The 18627-nt window shown below is 42.0% G+C and overlaps 1 protein-coding gene and 1 long non-coding RNA gene across 4 annotated transcripts in view; one reads left to right on the top strand and one right to left on the bottom strand.

Moving 5' to 3' along the window:
- Nucleotides 1–18627, top strand: part of IL1RAPL1 (interleukin 1 receptor accessory protein like 1) — a 2372066-nt gene that overhangs the window by 1747739 nt on the left and 605700 nt on the right. The window contains exon 9 of the mRNA XM_085622432.1: nucleotides 14020–14165. Within this exon, the coding sequence (XP_085478558.1) occupies nucleotides 14020–14165 (146 nt within the window). The remainder of the gene's footprint in view (nucleotides 1–14019; nucleotides 14166–18627) is intronic.
- LOC146805257 (uncharacterized) overlaps nucleotides 8584–18627 on the bottom strand; it is a 312230-nt gene continuing 302186 nt past the window's right edge. For 2 of the 3 annotated variants that reach the window (XR_014967817.1, XR_014967815.1), the window contains exon 4: nucleotides 8584–10924. This is a non-coding gene — a long non-coding RNA (uncharacterized LOC146805257). The remainder of the gene's footprint in view (nucleotides 10925–18627) is intronic. The other variant, XR_014967816.1, reaches the window with a different exon arrangement.

The raw sequence follows: 18627 nt of genomic DNA, 5'->3' as shown, positions 1-18627 counted from the left end.
TTTCCTGAACACACTTTTCATGACAAACAGAATTGTTACCACAAGGTTGTGATTTATCATTGTTCACTTCTTTATTGGATTTTTTAGATTGTTTAACAATATATTTGACTTTGATTGCAGTAGCACTATTGCTCATTTCTTTTATACATAATTCAGGTCACTTTCTATATTTATGTTTTCATTTGACAATAATCTCTCTTAAATCTTTTTATTTGTTTTTTTCAATGAACTGATAACATATTTTATTCTTGAGCTCATGGTAATTGCATGTTACACCAAGCATTTGGAAAGCTGCCACAAAATCAGCAATTGGTTCACTGGTAAGTTGTGAACACTGAAGAAATTTGAGTCATTCCAATAACAATGTTTTTCCGTTGATTAAAAATGTTGTCTAATGTTTTTATGGCATAGGAAATATGTCTACTGTCTCATTAGTGTCCCCAACCTCACCAGTGCCAGTACGCACATTCAGAACTTCTAAGGGAAGAGTTTTTAATAGGCTTCAGCCGTCAGGACCCAGTTGTAAACTAAAATAGCTTTTTTTTGTGTTTGAATTGAATGTATAGCAGTCAATACCTTTCTAAATATGATTTTAACCCACCACAACTCTCAGCCGAAAACCAACAAAGTCTGGAACATGGAAACCACCAGACCATAGCCCCAATGAGATAACTGATAAGGATGGGCCCGATTCACAAAGGTAAAGTGAGATGAAAGTCTAACTTTGTGACTTTCGGTATTCACAAAGGGCATTTACTACTCGTATATTCCCTTTGTGAATACTGAAAGTCGTAAAGTTCAACTTTTGCTATTCACAAAGAGCATTTACGAGTAGTAAATGCCCTTTGAGAATACCTAAAGTCATAATGTTAGACATTTGTCTAGCTTTACCTCTGTGAATTGGGCCCGATGTTTTAAATTGTACTCAGTGCTGCACCTCATGGAAATTTAAAAAACTGTAACACTGATGGATGGTAGCATTCACCATGGACTCTGTGTCAATGACTTTCATCACCAATGAAGAGAAGACAACATCCAGTAAATAGTTGTAATGTTTTATTCTCCAAACCAAAGTATCCAGAGTCCAGCTAGCAAAATCCATCACTGGAACTCTCAATGCCACCCACTTTTATTGTCCTCAGATGAGGATCAAGTCAGATGAGTTCAGAAGATCCTGTGCCATTTGCCAAGCCAGTGGCAAGGGAGAGGGGGATAGTGCAAGCCTTCCCGCCAAAACTGCCGCTTGGTGGGAACACCTTTTTAAAAGGTGGGCATGGAAATTGTTTGCTAGAAAACAGGTTTATTATTATGATGTTGGTAGACCATGCCACATTGTACTCTGAGGCCACACCCCTGAGAACAGTGACTACACCTGTGGTAGCCATGCCACAGGTGAGTATATTTACCCATTTGGGGTTTCCCAATGAGGTGGTGTCTGTCAGAGGGACCAACTTCATGTAAGTGTACATGAAGGGCATGTTTGGTATAACCTATAACTTCTTCACATCATGCCATCCCCACACCACTGGGCTTGCTGAGAGATTCAGCAACACCATGTAGAGCATGATTATGGGCCTGACTGAGCACTTAAGACGTAAGTGGGATGCTTTGCTACCATACCTGTAATTTTCTTACAGGGATGTACCTCAGAAGGGTGTGGACTTCAGCAACTTTGCAATTCTGTTTGAGCACCCTGTAAGAAGACCTTTCAAGCGTAAGAAGGAAGGGTGGGAGAAAGTCGCCAGGAAACCCTCACAAGATGTTGACTACATTCAAGCCCTCAGAGCAGAGAAGTGGTGCTGCATCAAGGAGGTCACTGAGAATTTAGAGGCCAGACAGGAGATGATAAAATAGTGGTGTGACCAGAAGGCCACTCTGGTCACTTACCAATATGGCTTGAAAGTGTGGATGATGGAGTCCGTGGAGCCCAATGCCCTCCAGGACTTGCTTACCGATCTCTATTAGATTAAAGAGAAGAATGGTGAGGTTACCCACTTGATGGACCTACAAACACCCATGTACCCATTAAGGATCCTGCCTGTAAACAGACTCAAGCCATGCTATGGGAGGTCTGAAATCGTCATGCTCATGGTGAGAGATGGTGGTGAGGAGACAGAGAGTAAACCATTCAGAAACCTCCTGTTACACAAGAAACAAGGTGGGTCAGTGGAGGGAATAGTACTTTCCCTTACTTTGACAGAAGGTCAAAAAAGGGGAGGTTGTCAGTTGCTGTGGAAGTTTTCTTCTTCATTCTCACTTACCCTGGGGATGAAATTGACACAGGGGGAAGCATTCCTATCAACAACAAAATTAACAAGCTATCTATTAGGTGATTACCAGCATCAAGAATGAGAAATCCAAGCTGTTGAAGCTCAGGGTGATGAAGCCTTCCAGTAGTTCCTGGTCCAGCCCAGAGGTGCTGGTGTGAGAAGTTGGCCTGGTATATGCTGTCCACTAATTATAGTGGGCACCTTGTACCAGTCCAAACAACCCCTTATGGTGAATAGGTTTAAAGACAACCTTTATTGAAAGCTATCCAAGTGGTAGCTATGGGGAGCCTTGAAGGAATGTAAAGCAGCTTGTTTTACCAGTCTATAATCTCTTGAATGACCAAATGAAAGGACAACCACACCAGGTATATATTTAAAATATATGTATTTAAGATAAAACACACCCCTCTAGTTAGCAATCAACAGTAATAGCACAAATACACGTTTGGATCCTAGGGGCGTACCAAAACATATACCAATAAAGTGGTATAAGAACCACAACTGGACTAGACACAAGGCCTAGAGCCTGTAGAATCGCTGGGATCCCAAGGGAACACCCAAGGTAGTGACATAGGGGACCCACGGGGCCGTGTGCAGTGTGTGAATACAGCCGCGGGTTCCCATTAACTTCTATGGGCAATGTCGCGGTTGGAAATTTAAAGATTAGGGACAATTTGAAATGAGTCAGGACCAAACCCTTTTGGACTTAGGAAGTTCTTGGGCTAGCACCAACGGGAGCACCGGAGTACTCGTGTTACCTCACCCAAGGAAGCCGGGTGCATAGGTGTCTTTTGGTGTTGGGTCGCGTCATCGATTTCAATGGAAGCTGGCAAAGAACTGCTGCTGCCTTGAAGAGGAGAAGTGTCCGAAGTGATCCAAGCCTGGATCTAGGATGGAAGGAACCTGAAAGCAGAGGGGACAGAGTCTGGGTCACTTTCCAGTGACCAAGGGCACGATAGACCAATGCCCGCAGATGTCGGGTGCTTCAGGTGAGTTGATGGGTGTCTTGACTCTTCAGCCACGAGGCCCAGGAGGTGCCGATGATGACCAGGAGCTGGAATCGAGCTGTCCCACACAGTCTGTCGAAACCTGCGGTAGCGGTGTCCAGATTGGACCCAACAAGCCTTGGCAACGGCAAGTCACTGGGAATCAGAGAAAGGACGGCGGTGCAGACCAGCAAGGTCTGGAGGACTCACCCAGTGAGGGTAAGTCAGGGCACATCTGGAGCAACCAGGAAAGCCCAATCAGAAGAGGAGTTGCCTTCGTGGGGACCTACTAGCCAACAGACTAGCGATCACGAAGGAGCCTCGAGTGGTCACACTTGAAACTGGCCCACGGGTCACTCGTGGAGTGGAGGCCAGAAATCTTCAGTGCAGGAGGTGCTCAAGTCTGGGGCTACTCGGAGCCCAAAGCACAACTTCAAGGAAGACCAGGAAGATGGTGTTGCGGCAAAAGTTCACGGTGTCCAGGGGTCACGGTTCCACATCACCCACGATAGTCACGGGCCTCAGCTTTGCTGTAGACTCAGGATAGCCTTGGGGAAGTCTGGAAATCCACCTCTGGTGATGCAAAGACTTTGACGTCCGGCGGGAGCTTCAGCGATCAGTTGCTTCTTTGGTGCCTGCCAAGCAGGGGAGTCACTCCTTGACCCCAAGGGAGATTTCTTCAGTCTTCTAAGCAAAGTAGAACGTCGAAGGTACAGGATATATATTGCAGAGTTTCGTCCAGGGTAATCTAAAGTCGCAAGGACTGGGTTCCCACACTTATACTAAGTTTGGGGGTTGGAAATACTCTAGGGACCCACCTATGGGAGGGTTTGGAAAGAGGGGTGGTTACACCCATTTCCATTGTACAGTTTCATGCCAGAGCAGGGGCAGGTAGCCCCTGCAGCCAGTTTGAACTGGACTATGCACAGGGACACCAAGTGTGCCCCAGTGCAGGACTGCTAAGCACCAGAGAGTGCTCAGCCCCAATACGCATCTTCCTGTCTGGGGAGGTGGTTACACCTCCCTGGGACAGGAAACCTATTGTCCAGGCCTCCCCTGCCGGAGTTTCGGTCAGCAGCAGGAGGCCAGACCCGTGTCTGTGGCAGAGGCATCCATTTTGTGATGCCAGGGCTGTAGAAAGTCCTACCGGGTTAGACCAGTGTGAATATGTCTCTCCCTCTGGAAGGGTGGAATGCTACTCCCGCCGCCAGAACTGGCGGGGGGAGGGTAGTATTCCAAAGCGTTTGAAACCAAACACAACATGTTTCCGTGCAGCCATCCCAAAGTGAGCATTTACCACGAGGTTATAATGCACTTAAGAGTATATGGTCAGGCTGCACCACAAACAGCATCAGAGGAGGTACTCCGAACGCTGCAGAGGGGCTCTACTCATGCAGGGACACCCTCTCACATAAAAAACAAGCACTCTGCCTTCAGGATTGTTAAGGCCTTCCATAGGAGTGACTTTTAGGTTTTATATGTGTGTGCAATGGTAGTGATATAGGTAGCCTATACCACTGTAAGGGGTGCAAGCACCACCTTACCCAGGCTGCAGTAGCAGACCTGTGGTGTCATTTTGGAGTGCTTCCCAGGGGTGGCATAATACATGCTTCAGGCCCTGGTAGGCATCTGAGGTACCTATGCCCTAGGTACATAGTATACCATATACTAGGGGCTTATATGGCACTCCAGAATCCAATTAGAAATGTACCTAATGTACATGGAAACCATTTTAGAGAGGAAGCAGCTAGGCTGGCGTCCTGGTTAGCAGGGCCACAGCCAGACTAAGGTCGAAAAACAGTGAAACACCAGCAAAAAGTGGGGGTACCTATGTGAAGCAGATCCTACTCTCCTACAGCTGGTACCAAATGCTGCCTCACCGGGTTGCACCCTGGAACTTCTGCTCTCTGTGGACTGCAGGAGACCCAATTTAGTCATCAAAACTGATGGATATCTCATACTTTAAGCTGATGAGCTCATTGACAGGTTTGGGACTGACAAATCCCTCAGCATCTTTGACTGGATGTCAGGTTATAGGCAGATTGCTCTACCTGAGGGAGGCAAGCATAGGTCACATTTTCCACACAGAAAGGGCACAGGAAAGACATTTACAGTTCTTGGTCATGCCATTTGGGCTAAAGAATGCCCAGTCACCTTCCACAGGTTGGTCATCTGGGTCCTCGATTGGCTGGAGAAATTCTGTGCCTAGACAGCATTGCAATCATCAGCTCCAGTTGGAAAGATGACCTGACCCACCTGAAACAAGTGATTGAGGCCCTGTAGTAGGCAGGCCTCTCTATCAAGGCAAGTGACTGCCTGATAGTGCAGAGTTCTGTCATGTACTTGGGCCATCAAATTGGCAGAGGACATATTCGGCTTTTCCAACCCAACATTTAAACCATCCTGGTCTCGGAGCTTCCCACGACATAGACCCAAGTACAGTATTTCTGGGCCTCAGTGGGTATTACAGATTTGTAATGGGGTATGGAAACATTGTTGCCATCTCCCTACAGGTTATAGACTTCACAGCGGCCTTGGGCCTGACTATGCCAATGCTGATTGTCTTTCCAGGTTTTTCCAACTTAGCGATAAGAACTCCCCTCGGGGGAAATAGTCCCCTCCCCTTCTGCTAGAGGGAACCTGTGTAGTGAAAGATAATCTTTTATGAGTTACATCTCCAAATTGTTGCCCTGTCTGTTTTTGCTATCTGTGCACCTCTGTTAACCAGTATTAAAGTGCATGTGCTCTTTTACGATGATTGAATTAGTATACTGCTCATTCCTTAGGCATATTTGCATATATGTCCCTGGTATATGGTACAAAATGTACCAGGGCCTGGTAGATAAATGCCACTAGTGGACTGCAGCACCATTCCATCCATCATTCCTACAGCACTATTCCAGTTCCATCGACTGCTTTGGCAAGGCAAACATGACTTTAGATCTAACACTTTAGCCTGACCGTAGTAATGTAAAAACTTCAACCTGTTTAAATAAACTCCTTTGATAGGTCAAAACCACAACTATCACTTGAACGTAGCACGGAAGTGAGATGTGTGGCTGAAGTGCTTCGCTGTACTCACTCGAAACGATTGACTCTGCAGTCAAATGATCGTTCTGGTTGGAGGATTCATTCCTCAATTGTTTTAAGTGAACACAATCTCCCTAGATGGTTTGATTTATCTTTGCCCTCATATGAGGTTCTACAGGCAGGTACGGTCCAGCATAGTACTTTGATGCAACTATAAATCACAAGTTGCCTGTTTTCCCATTTTCTCTTGTCAAGAAACCTAAGCGTGGAGGGTTATCTTCTGCATACTGTATGGCTCCGACCCGGAATCCCAAACTGTTGCATACTTGATCTAACTGGGACCACACAACATAGATTGGGCTACATTCCCATCAACTCCCAAGCTGACCCATGCATCAACACCCCTCTGAAGCATCTCCACATCCGTCCTAAAGATTGGGGGGGTGCTTCCCAAACCTACATCGTGATGATGAGCCTGTCTAAATGTTATGCTTAGGGTCGAAACATTGATACAACACAATAATAATGTACTGTTTTTATTTGATTCTGGAGCATTTCACTCTGTATCAGAGCGTGTACCAACAACTTTTGCATACTGAACCCGTCAGTATTTCATGTATTTACATTGTTTAGCATCAACACTCTACACTCACTTACTTCACTTGCACTGTGTCATTGTGCCGTTTGGAATCACCTTCTTACTTTCAAATTGACTTAAGTATAAAATTGCTATTTATTTTTTCGAATTTTGGAGAAATTAAAGTAAAACTGTCTTATTGAGAAATTGAACCACTATTTTGATGGTCAACATTACTCTCCCCAATGTAGTAGAGGTTCGCAATTTCCCCTTGAGGGATCACTGCTTTTATTACGTGATTACCTAGGTCCCAGGGCTACTGGGTTGTCCCTTTTTCTTATACACATGTACTTCTTAGTATATCAGTCATGTGGGGTTTGGGTACCATCTGTTTGTCATCCAGGGACATGTGAATAGCGTGACAGTTTTCATTTAGTCGGTTTTCATTCCTTGCCTGCTTTTTAAAGTTTTTCTTTATCTCTAATAGAATGTGTCAAGTTCTTAGCAGACACACAAGTATTCTGATATCATCATGGCCACCCACTGTGTAGGCTGACACGTTTTTTGTTTATGTTAATGGACAATATGGCTCCCTACAGTGTAGGCTTATTGTTTACAGAGGGAGACTTAATGTCAATATGAGGATGGAGCTGAAATTTCTGCCCCTTATTAGTTTAGTCTTGCAGAAGTCTTAGTCTCTCCACACCCTGTTTATTTGTGAAAATCTAAGATAAACTCAGTTATCAAACACTAGAAAACCACGAAAATTTACCATTGATTAAAATTATGCCAGGTGTCACACCAAATTGCCAAGCCAGCTAAACTCAGTCAGAGAGTTGATTTCAGACGTCATGCAGAAGGTGTCTTTCGCTGAGAGCACACATTTTGTTTCCTCAACAGAACTCTGACAAAAAATAGTTGAAGTCAGCTATTCAAATATATGATGCATGATCCATTCCAAGAAACTCCAAAGCAAGGTTTTCTGTTCAGTGCTTTAGCTAAGTTCTAGCATAGTGTTTAGAAATAGCTTTAGAGTGTTAGGATGTCAGAGACTCACTAAACTGTTAAAAACTTTCATCTTGTTTTCACTGATCATTAAATGAATAACTGCTTTCATGTTTGCATTCTGTGTGGTCATTCATAATGAAAGATTGTTTGGATTACCACTGTATCCGTGAACTCATCTAACAAGACTGATAGTAACCAGTAAACACTGACTGGACAGGATTTCTCAGCGGATTGGTGTTAGAGCTGCAGCTCATCTGGCTTTCTAATTCATTGTTGGTGCATTGAACTGAGACTGAGCATCAGAGGGTTAAAAATCTGAAAGATTGAGATTCTGGGGACTACCAGATTTCGTATCAGACAGTAGGACCTCTGCACAATTCCCAATGATAACTGGGGTTGATGCAGCGCGGAATGCTAAATCCCCTTCTCCGTCACAGGTCATAGATCACATACAATACTTCATACACTGGTGGGGCCCATAACACCAACATACACCCATCGATTAACCTGCTTCAAAAGAGGTGATTGTTCCACTCGCTGTAATGGAAAAAGTACTCACATAACCCTATTCATAAAGGTCTAAACTTCACCTTTAGTACTTCTCCCATGTATAGGCCATGGATCTACTAGCTGCAGGTTGAAGTGATAACAAAATCTAAAACATCATTTATATCAATACATTTTCTCAAACAAAAACGACCCGACACAGTTCTTGTAATGAATATCAAATTTTATCTAAATAATTGAATTCGATTCTCTGGGTTTTAATCAAGCAAATTAGATCATCATAGTTACCTATTCTGGCTAAAGTCGCCCTCTAAGTCAAAATCCCGGTCATCAGTTCATACTGTCAGAGTCTTTGGGAAACAGCTGTCCTGCAGTGTCACCGTCCTCTCCGTCAGTAAATCGCAAATCTTCTGAAGGGTCTCGAACCATTGAATGGCAAAAGCTAAGGCCCCTCTCTAATCTACCATTTTTATAGTAAATTTACATTCCAAAGTGTAACTATTGAACTTTTGAACAAATTTAATTGGTCCGTTGGGGAAAGTTCGACTTCTTTCCCATACATATAATGTGTCTTTAGATATAGTTCCAATCCACGCAATAGTATCTTTTCATTGTTTCTTTCAGAGCAGCTTGGCCGTAAGCCCGGGAAATAGCCTTGGTTGTCACAGTTGAGTCAGGGTCATGTAAAGGCTGCGGCAGCTGACGGCGACGCATGCGCACTTCACCCAGAGATGCTCCTAATGGAGTTGTTCTCGTCTAACAGGGACGTCAGCCATTTTGTGGCCAACAAATGGTCAACTTAAGCAAAGAAACACAAAAATATAATTAATACATAGAAATGACTAATAATCTGTTATCCCCTTACTAATACCCATATGTGTATGTATTTATCTAGCAGAAGCAACACTTAATGCGGGTTATAATCACATTAATAAAGCACAAATCACAGATACATCACGAAAGCAACATATAATCATGCAATGTCTGAATATATATTATTAATATGCATACAAATTTAGTTTACGTCATTAGTTAGGCCAGGCCACTGCAATTCCCACGTATATTTCTTATATTAGTAATGTTGATAAATTCACACAGCAAACCATTAGTATAATTACAATTAATTAATTAATCTTATTAATCTAAACATGCAAAATGGAGAGGGTATACAATTTTAAAAGAAAACCCCACTCCAGCAGGGTAACCTCCTCCCCCAGCACTACAATGGCAATTCCTGTTGTGGGCCCACCGGTGAGGGGGCTTTTTCTTTGGGACAATGGCATCTCCATTCTTTTGCTCTAACTGGGGGCAGTCAATGCATTGGGGCCAGTGAGGTCCCAAGAGTCTTTTCCTACTAAAACCTCCTCTCCTGTTGTCTGAAGAGGAATGGGACTCCTTGCCCTAGAAACTTTTTTTGGAGCTTTAGATAACTCCCTTTGGTTATATTTACCTCCCTTTCCTTTTGCTGCTGGGGACCCAGTCCACTTCTGTTGTGTCCCCCCAGTACCTTCTTTGACACTCTAGTGCTGATTTAGAGGCCCACTTCATTTTCAAGCACTCTGGGCACAGTGAACTTGGTGTCTATCAGGTACTGGTGCAACTCTGTTAAACAAATTACTTATTATGTGCTCCTTCAAAACCATCTGTACAGCCTATCCTAATATTTTAATTTGCTGCCCTTCACCCAACCATCCAGTGCCTTTTTAGAAAAATCCACAAAATCCACACATGCCTTGTGTGATTCTTCTGGCTATCCCTGAGCCTCATGCAATACTTCTCTTGGATTCAAACCAAACTTACTAATAAGAGCTTCCTTAATGGGGGCATACCGTATCTGGTCAGCTACCTCTAGGCCCAATAGTTTATCTCTCTAAGCAATGGGCATGTCCATCCATGGATTGCCCCCCCAGTTCTCCCATGGGACTTTGTGTATGGGTAAAGAGACATCATATGCTGCAAATCATTTATCCATGTAACCCCCACCATATAGCAAGGTATTATGTCTTTGGAGAGTTGGAATCCTTTATCGCTGATTTGAGCTTCAGCGTCACTGCCACCATCATCACTAGACTCAGAGGCCTTTTCGGACCTCATGTTTAACTCTCACTAGCTCCTCTTATGGGCCAGCATGACCTTTTTCTCTGTCAAGGTCAGGGTTGACTTATTTTCCTCTAGTCCTATAGTGGCCAGTTGCAGCTTGAAGGCCCTCTCTGCTTGTCTGTCCTACAGCTCTGATGTTGAGAATCCGTGGGAGGACACTGAGGTACCTGCCCTGGGCAAGGTAGGTTATGCTGCTCCTGGGGAAACATACTCATCTGGCACTGGAGCCTCATGACTCATCCTCATTTCCCCCTCTTTTATCTCTGCCTCATCCTCATGCCTTAGTGAAGTAGTTTGTAGCATGCATACTTTCTCCCGAGCTCTGAAGGCAATGTGGTAGTTCTCCTTCTTGGATTTGAAACTCCGCCTTAGCCCTTATTCCTTAAACATCTTCCTCAGCTGTGCAATGCTGAGGCTCTCCATGTTACTCAGGTCTGCTGCCATGCCTGCAAAAATAACAGGTGCAAAAATAAAGTACAGGAATTAAATTACACAGAAAATAAATACATGACCAAATTAAAACCAAAAGCCAATTAAAAATCCAAAAAGTCAATTTGTGCTGTCAGTTTAAAAAGGGATTTAAAATGTCAACCTAAATAACTGAGAGGTACTCTAAAACACTTGTCCTGGATCCTGCCGCTGAATACCAATGTAAGGAAATGGATTATTATTTGAGGTAAGTGGCTAACCGCCTCAAGTAATAATCACAATCCTTGTCAGGTTGAAGCCTTAAAGCCACTAAATTAACCTGAGCGTAGCCCCCTGCTAGCTATGGCACAGAGTGGAAAGGCTTTACTAAAGGCAGTGTGTGAAGTATTTTTGCAGTACCAAAACAGTAATAAGGTCAAAACACAACACAATGAAAACCTCAAACTGAATTAGTAAAATCAAGTACATTTCAATAAATAAAATAACACCAAAATGATAGAAAACATCAAGTAGGGGAACCAGAGATATGATTTTTTAAAGTTAACAAAAATAGCCCCAAAAAGTGTTAAACACCAACAATGGTCAACTGGTCTTGTTAGATTGGGACCGAGGCGTGATTTTAGGCTAACTGTAATGGAACACACAGCACATACAGAAGCCAAGTTCTACCTGGTCAGAGGTTTTACCTTAGTACTCAGTCTAAAAAAGGGAAGTCCAAAGTCGTCAGCATGGCAAGAAAGCAACCTGTAGCTGAGGAGAGCTCCACAAGATTGGCTAGCCATTGGACATGATCTTGGTAAAGCCTTTGATATTTGGCGGGAAAGCTCAGGGCGGGAGAAATTTAACTTCCATGCCATGATAAGGTCCCCTGCATGCTGTATACTTTTGGCACCTCCACCCACTCTGGACTTTTACATTCGCATTTAGTCAGTTGTTAGAGCTTAGAATGCTTCAGCAGGGCAAGGCAGCAGGCTGTAGGCTCCAAAGGCTGGATACCTTATCAGCTAGATCTTCCTGAATCAAATTTGCACTTCAGATAAGCTCTGAGTGGGAGAAACCAGAATCTTTAGCCCATCGTCAACACACCTGGGTCAGATTTGCTGAGCAGGTCTTCCAGCCAGAAACAGTTAAGGATTCCAGGACATCAGGTACAACACTGAAGGGTCAGGGCTCACTACAGCAGAGGCCAACAGCAGAGTCCAGGGCAGGTCCAGTTAGAACTGCTGGGCTGAACAGGAATGGCCTCTTGTACCTCTGTTGTATCCCTGTAGCTTGAACAGGCGGCCAGCCTTATAACCAATGGAATTCACCTCTTTGCCCTGGATACAAGAGGATGGAGGTCAAATACTTCGGGGCTCAACTCGGTCTCAGACAGCAGGCCCAGGCTTCTTCTATTAGCTTTTGGGTGAGAGTGACTCCTGGCTTCTCTCTAACCATTGGGTAAAACTTTCCAGGGGTCACGCTACCCACTTTTTTAGCAATACCTTTCTGCCCTACTGTAGACAATGCTTCAGTGACTCTCTCTACATAAATGCAAGATGGGAAAACCCTTCTCTTCCTATGCAAAGCCTGTGTGTCCACTCAGAGGTGTGAACAGGGTAAAGACCAGTCCCTCCTCTGTGGTCACTCCAAACCAGTCCTTGGTGCAGCTTCCGTCCCACTGGGATTGGTGCCTGCCTGACTTTTGGCAGAAAAGAAGGAGCCTGTCAGGGGGCCATCTGACATCTACCTGTGACAAGGGAGGCCCCTTTGAAGTAAATTAAGTTCCTTGGCACAGCCCAAATTGTCATCCTGCGAGAGGAAAAAAAAACACCTCCCACATGCAGGTCTTTTCTATTGGACACCATACCTCACACCTCATTCAGGGCCCTTCAATATTTGGTTGACAGTTGAAAGGTTCTTAATAGTTTGAGGCATTCTAATACTTACTTTTTCTTAATATTCATCAAAAATCCAACTTCACTGTTAAAGTCTGCTTTTAATAAGTATTCAAATGAGTTGTTGAATCATATTTTAAGTGGATCCCTACACTGAGATAGCAGAAATAAAATTTCATTTTTATGCAATATGTTATGATAGTATATATTCTCTTTTGGCTGCTGTGCCTGCCTGAACAAGCAACAAACCTCCCCTCTCTCCAGTTATATGGACAACAGCAGAAAAATATTCTCAAAGGAGAAAGGAATTGAACACTTTCTGTACAATTATTTTCCGGTATGCAGGAAAGAATGATTTTCCTACATTGCTTAAAACTGTTTTCCAGATTTGTTAACAGGCATTCTTGTGACAAAGAGATTGCCGTTCTGATGGCGACAGAAATGGCATGGAGAACACTCTTTAATTATGCTACAATGCAGACATTCTTGATAGTGAAGGCAGACCATTTCCATTTGTTCTGTAGGGAGAACCCTGCCTTTTATCCCTTGTTATAACGAAATCTGTTTGGGACATATACCTGGGAGGCATGATGCCGTTCTCATAGGCCTTGGCAGATTTATGTGTGGTCTTAACTGAGCCACTTAGTCTAGTCCTGGTGAGGATACACCTGGTCCACTGAAAAAGAGAACACTGGTGCTGGGAGTCCAGATAATCTTTCTCCCTGAGTGAATGAGTAAGTGAGTGTGTGTTGAAAGAACCAGTGGACTTGTTTCTTAACACTAGACTATAAGGGGGCTCCACTCACCCTAAAAGAAAGACACCGTAGTGGGATGTAGAATTCCTTAACCCACTTTTCAGAAATAGTTTAAATCTCTTTGACAAATTCTCATTGCATTATCTGTTTACTCAGGCCACACTCAGACATCCCTGAAATCAAATAGTTTTCACCAGATTACAACTAAAGCATTGACCCTCCAACACACTGTTATCCCTAATTTGAATATCCTCAGATGTTGTGCTCTCCATTCAACACAAGCATTCTCAGTTTATATTGTTTTAAAAGTGTTACTACGTTTCAAAGTAGTACATTTGAAATATATTTAGGACCCATGCGTGTGATTATAGTCCAAGTGAAAACTGAATTAGGCACTCTTCATCCACATACATCCTTTGTGCTGTCAGTACTAATAGTGACCCTATAGTGAGTGATAAGTGTGTGTTTTTTCTTTATAAGGGTTTTGAAGGAACATCTGGGAGAACAGGAAGTGTCACTTTCATTAATTGTTGACGCAGTAGAAGACGGAGACTTGGGAAACTACTCATGTTATGTTGAAAATGGGAACGGGCGTAGACATGCCAGCATTCTTTTGCATAAACGAGGTAAAAACCATTTGAGAATTACAATGCTTAGATAATTTTATATTTCTGAGTACTTTCTTATTCATAAATGAATGCCTTACATTTTTTCCAGGAAATATTTTCAAAACCAGTTTTTTGTAAGTAAAAATGTTTAATTTATTTGTCACACGTCCATTATGTGGGCAATACATGATGCAATATAATTTCATAATACAAATACTAGTGATAATAATTATATATGCTAATTTGTTCAGATTTATTTGCAATCCGAGTATTAAAGTAATTAGATCAAAAGCGCATTTCGTAAACATATGTGATGATGACATTCTTTAAAACAGAAAAATGATTTTGAGGGAGAGAAAAGAGAGGAAACTGATACATCCGATAACAGATGGTAAGACAAGGGACTGTAGTGATTTAATTCTCTCCAAAGACTCCAACCCGCACCCAGTGCAGTTGCAGTCCTTTCAGGTCCTAGTAGATGCGTTCCTTGCCTTGAAATCCCATAAGCTACTTTTGTTTACATCATATGAGATGCTTGTTGCAATACGTGCTGCCTTTTGAACCACAGATTTGTGAACTTGCCATAACAAATACTAGTACAGATCGTACCATGCCCATATAGAGAAATTAGCTATAATTTAAATCTCCAGCGAGTACATGACTTTTATACATTCAAAAACATATATCCTGAAATACTGTTTCTACCTCCTCCTAATACGATGACATTTTCCATAATGGATACTAGTCTGCTGATATGTATTGTACACTGTATGTGTCAATAGAATTGTTTAAAAAAAAACATGATCAAATGCTCAGTTTACTTTTTCTAAAATGATCCATCCAAGGACATATTGCAATCTTAAAATTTGTGGAATTCGCTGATCGAGAGCCCTTTCTAGTTCAGCTACCTTTTTCACCTTCGTCTGATTAAACAAGCATTGAAAATGCGATAGGTCTCGCCCTCGCTTAAGTTAAAGCAATTCGGTTTGCAATTAGGTGGCTTTTTAGCTTTGCTTTTATTAGTGTTTTTCAAACTTTCATGTACATTACATGCATACGTATGCATATATGTATATGTATATGTATGCATTTATATTTGTATTTATATAGATATGCAGATGTATATATATTTTTATGTATGTATGTAAATATATACACATACATATATTACCTACTGGCAGTCGCCAGTAGGTAGTTATAGTTAGGACCTTTTTCCATAGGAAATCCGCAACATTCTATTTGGAATAACGTTGGCGCCAATTGACGAATCTTTGCGAAATTTTCCAAACTTTTGGCCAGCTCCTGTCTGCTCCTATCCTGAAAATTTCATGGTGATTCGTTAAGCGGGGACCGAGAAAAAAGGGGGGTCCCAAAACGCGTTTTCCCAATGCTTTTTCTCATAGGACCTGTTGACGCAGCTACAGCCTGAACTGCTGAACGGAATTACACCAAATTTGGCAGAGAGGTAGTCCTCAGTTCAGACTCGTGCCTTTTGCTTAAATGGTGTAAATCCGTTCAGTAGTTCCTGAGAAAATTAGAGTTAAAAAGATAGATATATCTGGGCGGAGCCTAACCACACATCTCATCGTGAGATCTGATTGGCTGTCAGTACTTCATCCAAGAAGTGTTGGCAGCCATCTTGGGACCAATATAGATGATAGCACCTCATTAAAAAGCATTGCAGTTAATAGGTTTTAAGACTTTAGTTACATTATAAATCATGTGTTGATGGTACCATACTCATTTTAGGAATTGTGGTGTGTTCTAAGGTGATTTTACCATGTGAAAAAGCCTTCTGCTGTGATATCATGAATCATGTCTGAGAGAAAACTATTTTCTCATGCTTTTCCCACAGAGGTTTGGAAGGTGATCTATAAGCTAAACTGAGAGCATATTTTCTGTAAATTCACATTATCTTTCTCAGTCATGTGAGAATGAAGTCTGACATTCTCAGTAAAACATGTACATCCAACAAGGGCAGAGACTGTCAGTTGATTCCTTTGTGTTCTACTGCAGCTTCCCAGAGTGTTCTAAAGAACAACTAGAGCGCTAACAGTCCTACTTATGACAAACGTATTGCACACCTGAAGCCATCTTGATTGGAGTAAAGTGGTAACTCTTAAAACTTTAATTTCAAAAGGAACAAAATGAGGAGGTTCATTTTGCCATAGAAAGTATGATTAGTGCTGCAGAAAGCAAAATTAGGGCACATTTTGAGTGACTTCTCAAATCCTCTTCTATTTCATTAAAAAATTCTGTCATAAAGATTAAAACATGCACTTTGAATACCAGCAGCAGACTTCCCTGGTGAGCAGTAGCTTTACTACAGTGATCTAATGAGCAACTAGAGTGCTAACATTCAGAATTTATGGCAAATGTGTGACACATCTGAATGCCTTCTTGATGGTACCAAAGTAAAAAACTGAAAGTATTTCCTACTGAGGAGACTGCAGTAAATGAGGAAATTAGGAAACTTCATAACAAATAAATCTCCCAAGATGGCCACCAGAGACAAAAGAGCCCAAATGTAGCCCAAATATCACCCAGATGTAGCCCAGGTATAGCCCAATGACAGAATGTCCCAGAGTGTTCTTAAGAACAACTAGAGCGCTTACTGTCTTACTTATGACAAAAGTATGGCACACCTGAAGCCATCTTGATTGGAATAAACTGGTAACACTTAAAACATTTAATTTAAAAAGGAGCACAATGAGAGGGTTCATTTTGCCATAGAAATTATGATTAGTGCTGAAGAAAGAAAAATTAGGGCACATTTTGACTTCTCAAATCCTCTTCTATTTCATAAAACAATTCTGACATGCAGACTGAAACATGCACTTTGAATACCAGCAGCAGACTTCCCTGGTGAGCAGTAGCTTTACTACAGTGATCTAATGAGCAACTAGAGTTCTAACATTCAGAATTTATGGCAAATGTGTGACACATCTGAATGCCTTCTTGATGGTACCAAAGTAAAAAACTGAAAGTATTTCCTACTGAGGAGACTGCAGTAAATGAGGAAATTAGGAAACTTCATAACAAATAAATCTCCCAAGATGGCCACCAGAGACAAAAGAGCCCAAATGTAGCCCAAATATCACCCAGATGTAGCCCAGGTATAGCCCAATGACAGAATGTCCCAGAGTGTTCTTAAGAACAACTAGAGCGCTTACTGTCTTACTTATGACAAAAGTATGGCACACCTGAAGCCATCTTGATTGGAATAAACTGGTAACACTTAAAACATTTAATTTAAAAAGGAGCACAATGAGAGGGTTCATTTTGCCATAGAAATTATGATTAGTGCTGAAGAAAGAAAAATTAGGGCACATTTTGACTTCTCAAATCCTCTTCTATTTCATAAAACAATTCTGACATGCAGACTGAAACATGCACTTTGAATACCAGCAGCAGACTTCCCTTGTGAGCAGTAGCTTTACCACAGTGATCTAATGAGCAACTAGAGTGCTAACATTCAGAATTTATGGCAAATGTGTGACACATCTGAATGCCTTCTTGATGGAACCAAAGTAAAAAACTGAAAGTATTTCCTACTGAGGAGAATGCAGTAAATGAGGAAATTAGGAAACTTCATAACAAATAAATCTCCCAAGATGGCCATCAGAGACAAAAGAGCCCAAATGTAGCCCACATATCAACCAGATGTAGCCCAAGTATAGCCCAATGACAGAATGTCCCAGAGTGTTCTTAAGAACAACTAGAGCGCTTACTGTCTTACTTATGACAAAAGTATGGCACACCTGAAGCCATCTTGATTGGAATAAACTGGTAACACTTAAAACATTTAATTTAAAAAGGAACACAATGAGGGGGTTCATTTTGCCATAGAAATTATGATTAGTGCTGAAGAAAGAAAAATTAGGGCACATTTTGAGTGACTTCTCAAATCCTCTTCTATTTCATTGAAAAATTCTGATATGCAGACTGAAACATGCACTTTTAATACCAGCAGCAGACTTCCGTGGTGAGCAGTAGCTTTACTACAGTGATCTAATGAGCAACTAGAGTGCTAATATTCAGAATTTATGGCAAATGTGTGACATATCTGAATACCTTCTTGATGGAATCAAAGTAAAAAAACTGAAAGCATTTCCTACTGAGGAGACTGCAGTAAATGAGGAAATTAGGAAACTTCATAACAAATAAATCCACAAGATGGCCACCAGAGACAAAAGAGCCCAAATGCAGCACAAATATCACCCAGATGTAGCCCACATGTAGCCCAATGACAGAAGTATGCATTATTTTTTGTGTATTTGCAGTTTTATATAGTGCAGACTTGTCAGGTATTGGAGTGCTTTACATGAGCATTGGTTACATCACACAAGATCAAATTAATTTTGGTTGTAGACATGGGGAGATTAAGTGATTTGACCAGAATCACATAATGTTGAGCTGAAGCAGAAACTCCAACCTGGTTCCCCAGTTGCAAAGTCTGCAGCTCTGGAAGTAACACCAC

Source organism: Triturus cristatus, chromosome 8, assembly GCF_964204655.1.
Source record: "Triturus cristatus chromosome 8, aTriCri1.1, whole genome shotgun sequence".
In the NCBI taxonomy this organism is placed as follows: domain Eukaryota; kingdom Metazoa; phylum Chordata; class Amphibia; order Caudata; family Salamandridae; genus Triturus; species Triturus cristatus.
Note: the sequence above shows the minus strand (reverse complement) of the source record. Positions and strands in the feature narration are given on the sequence as shown.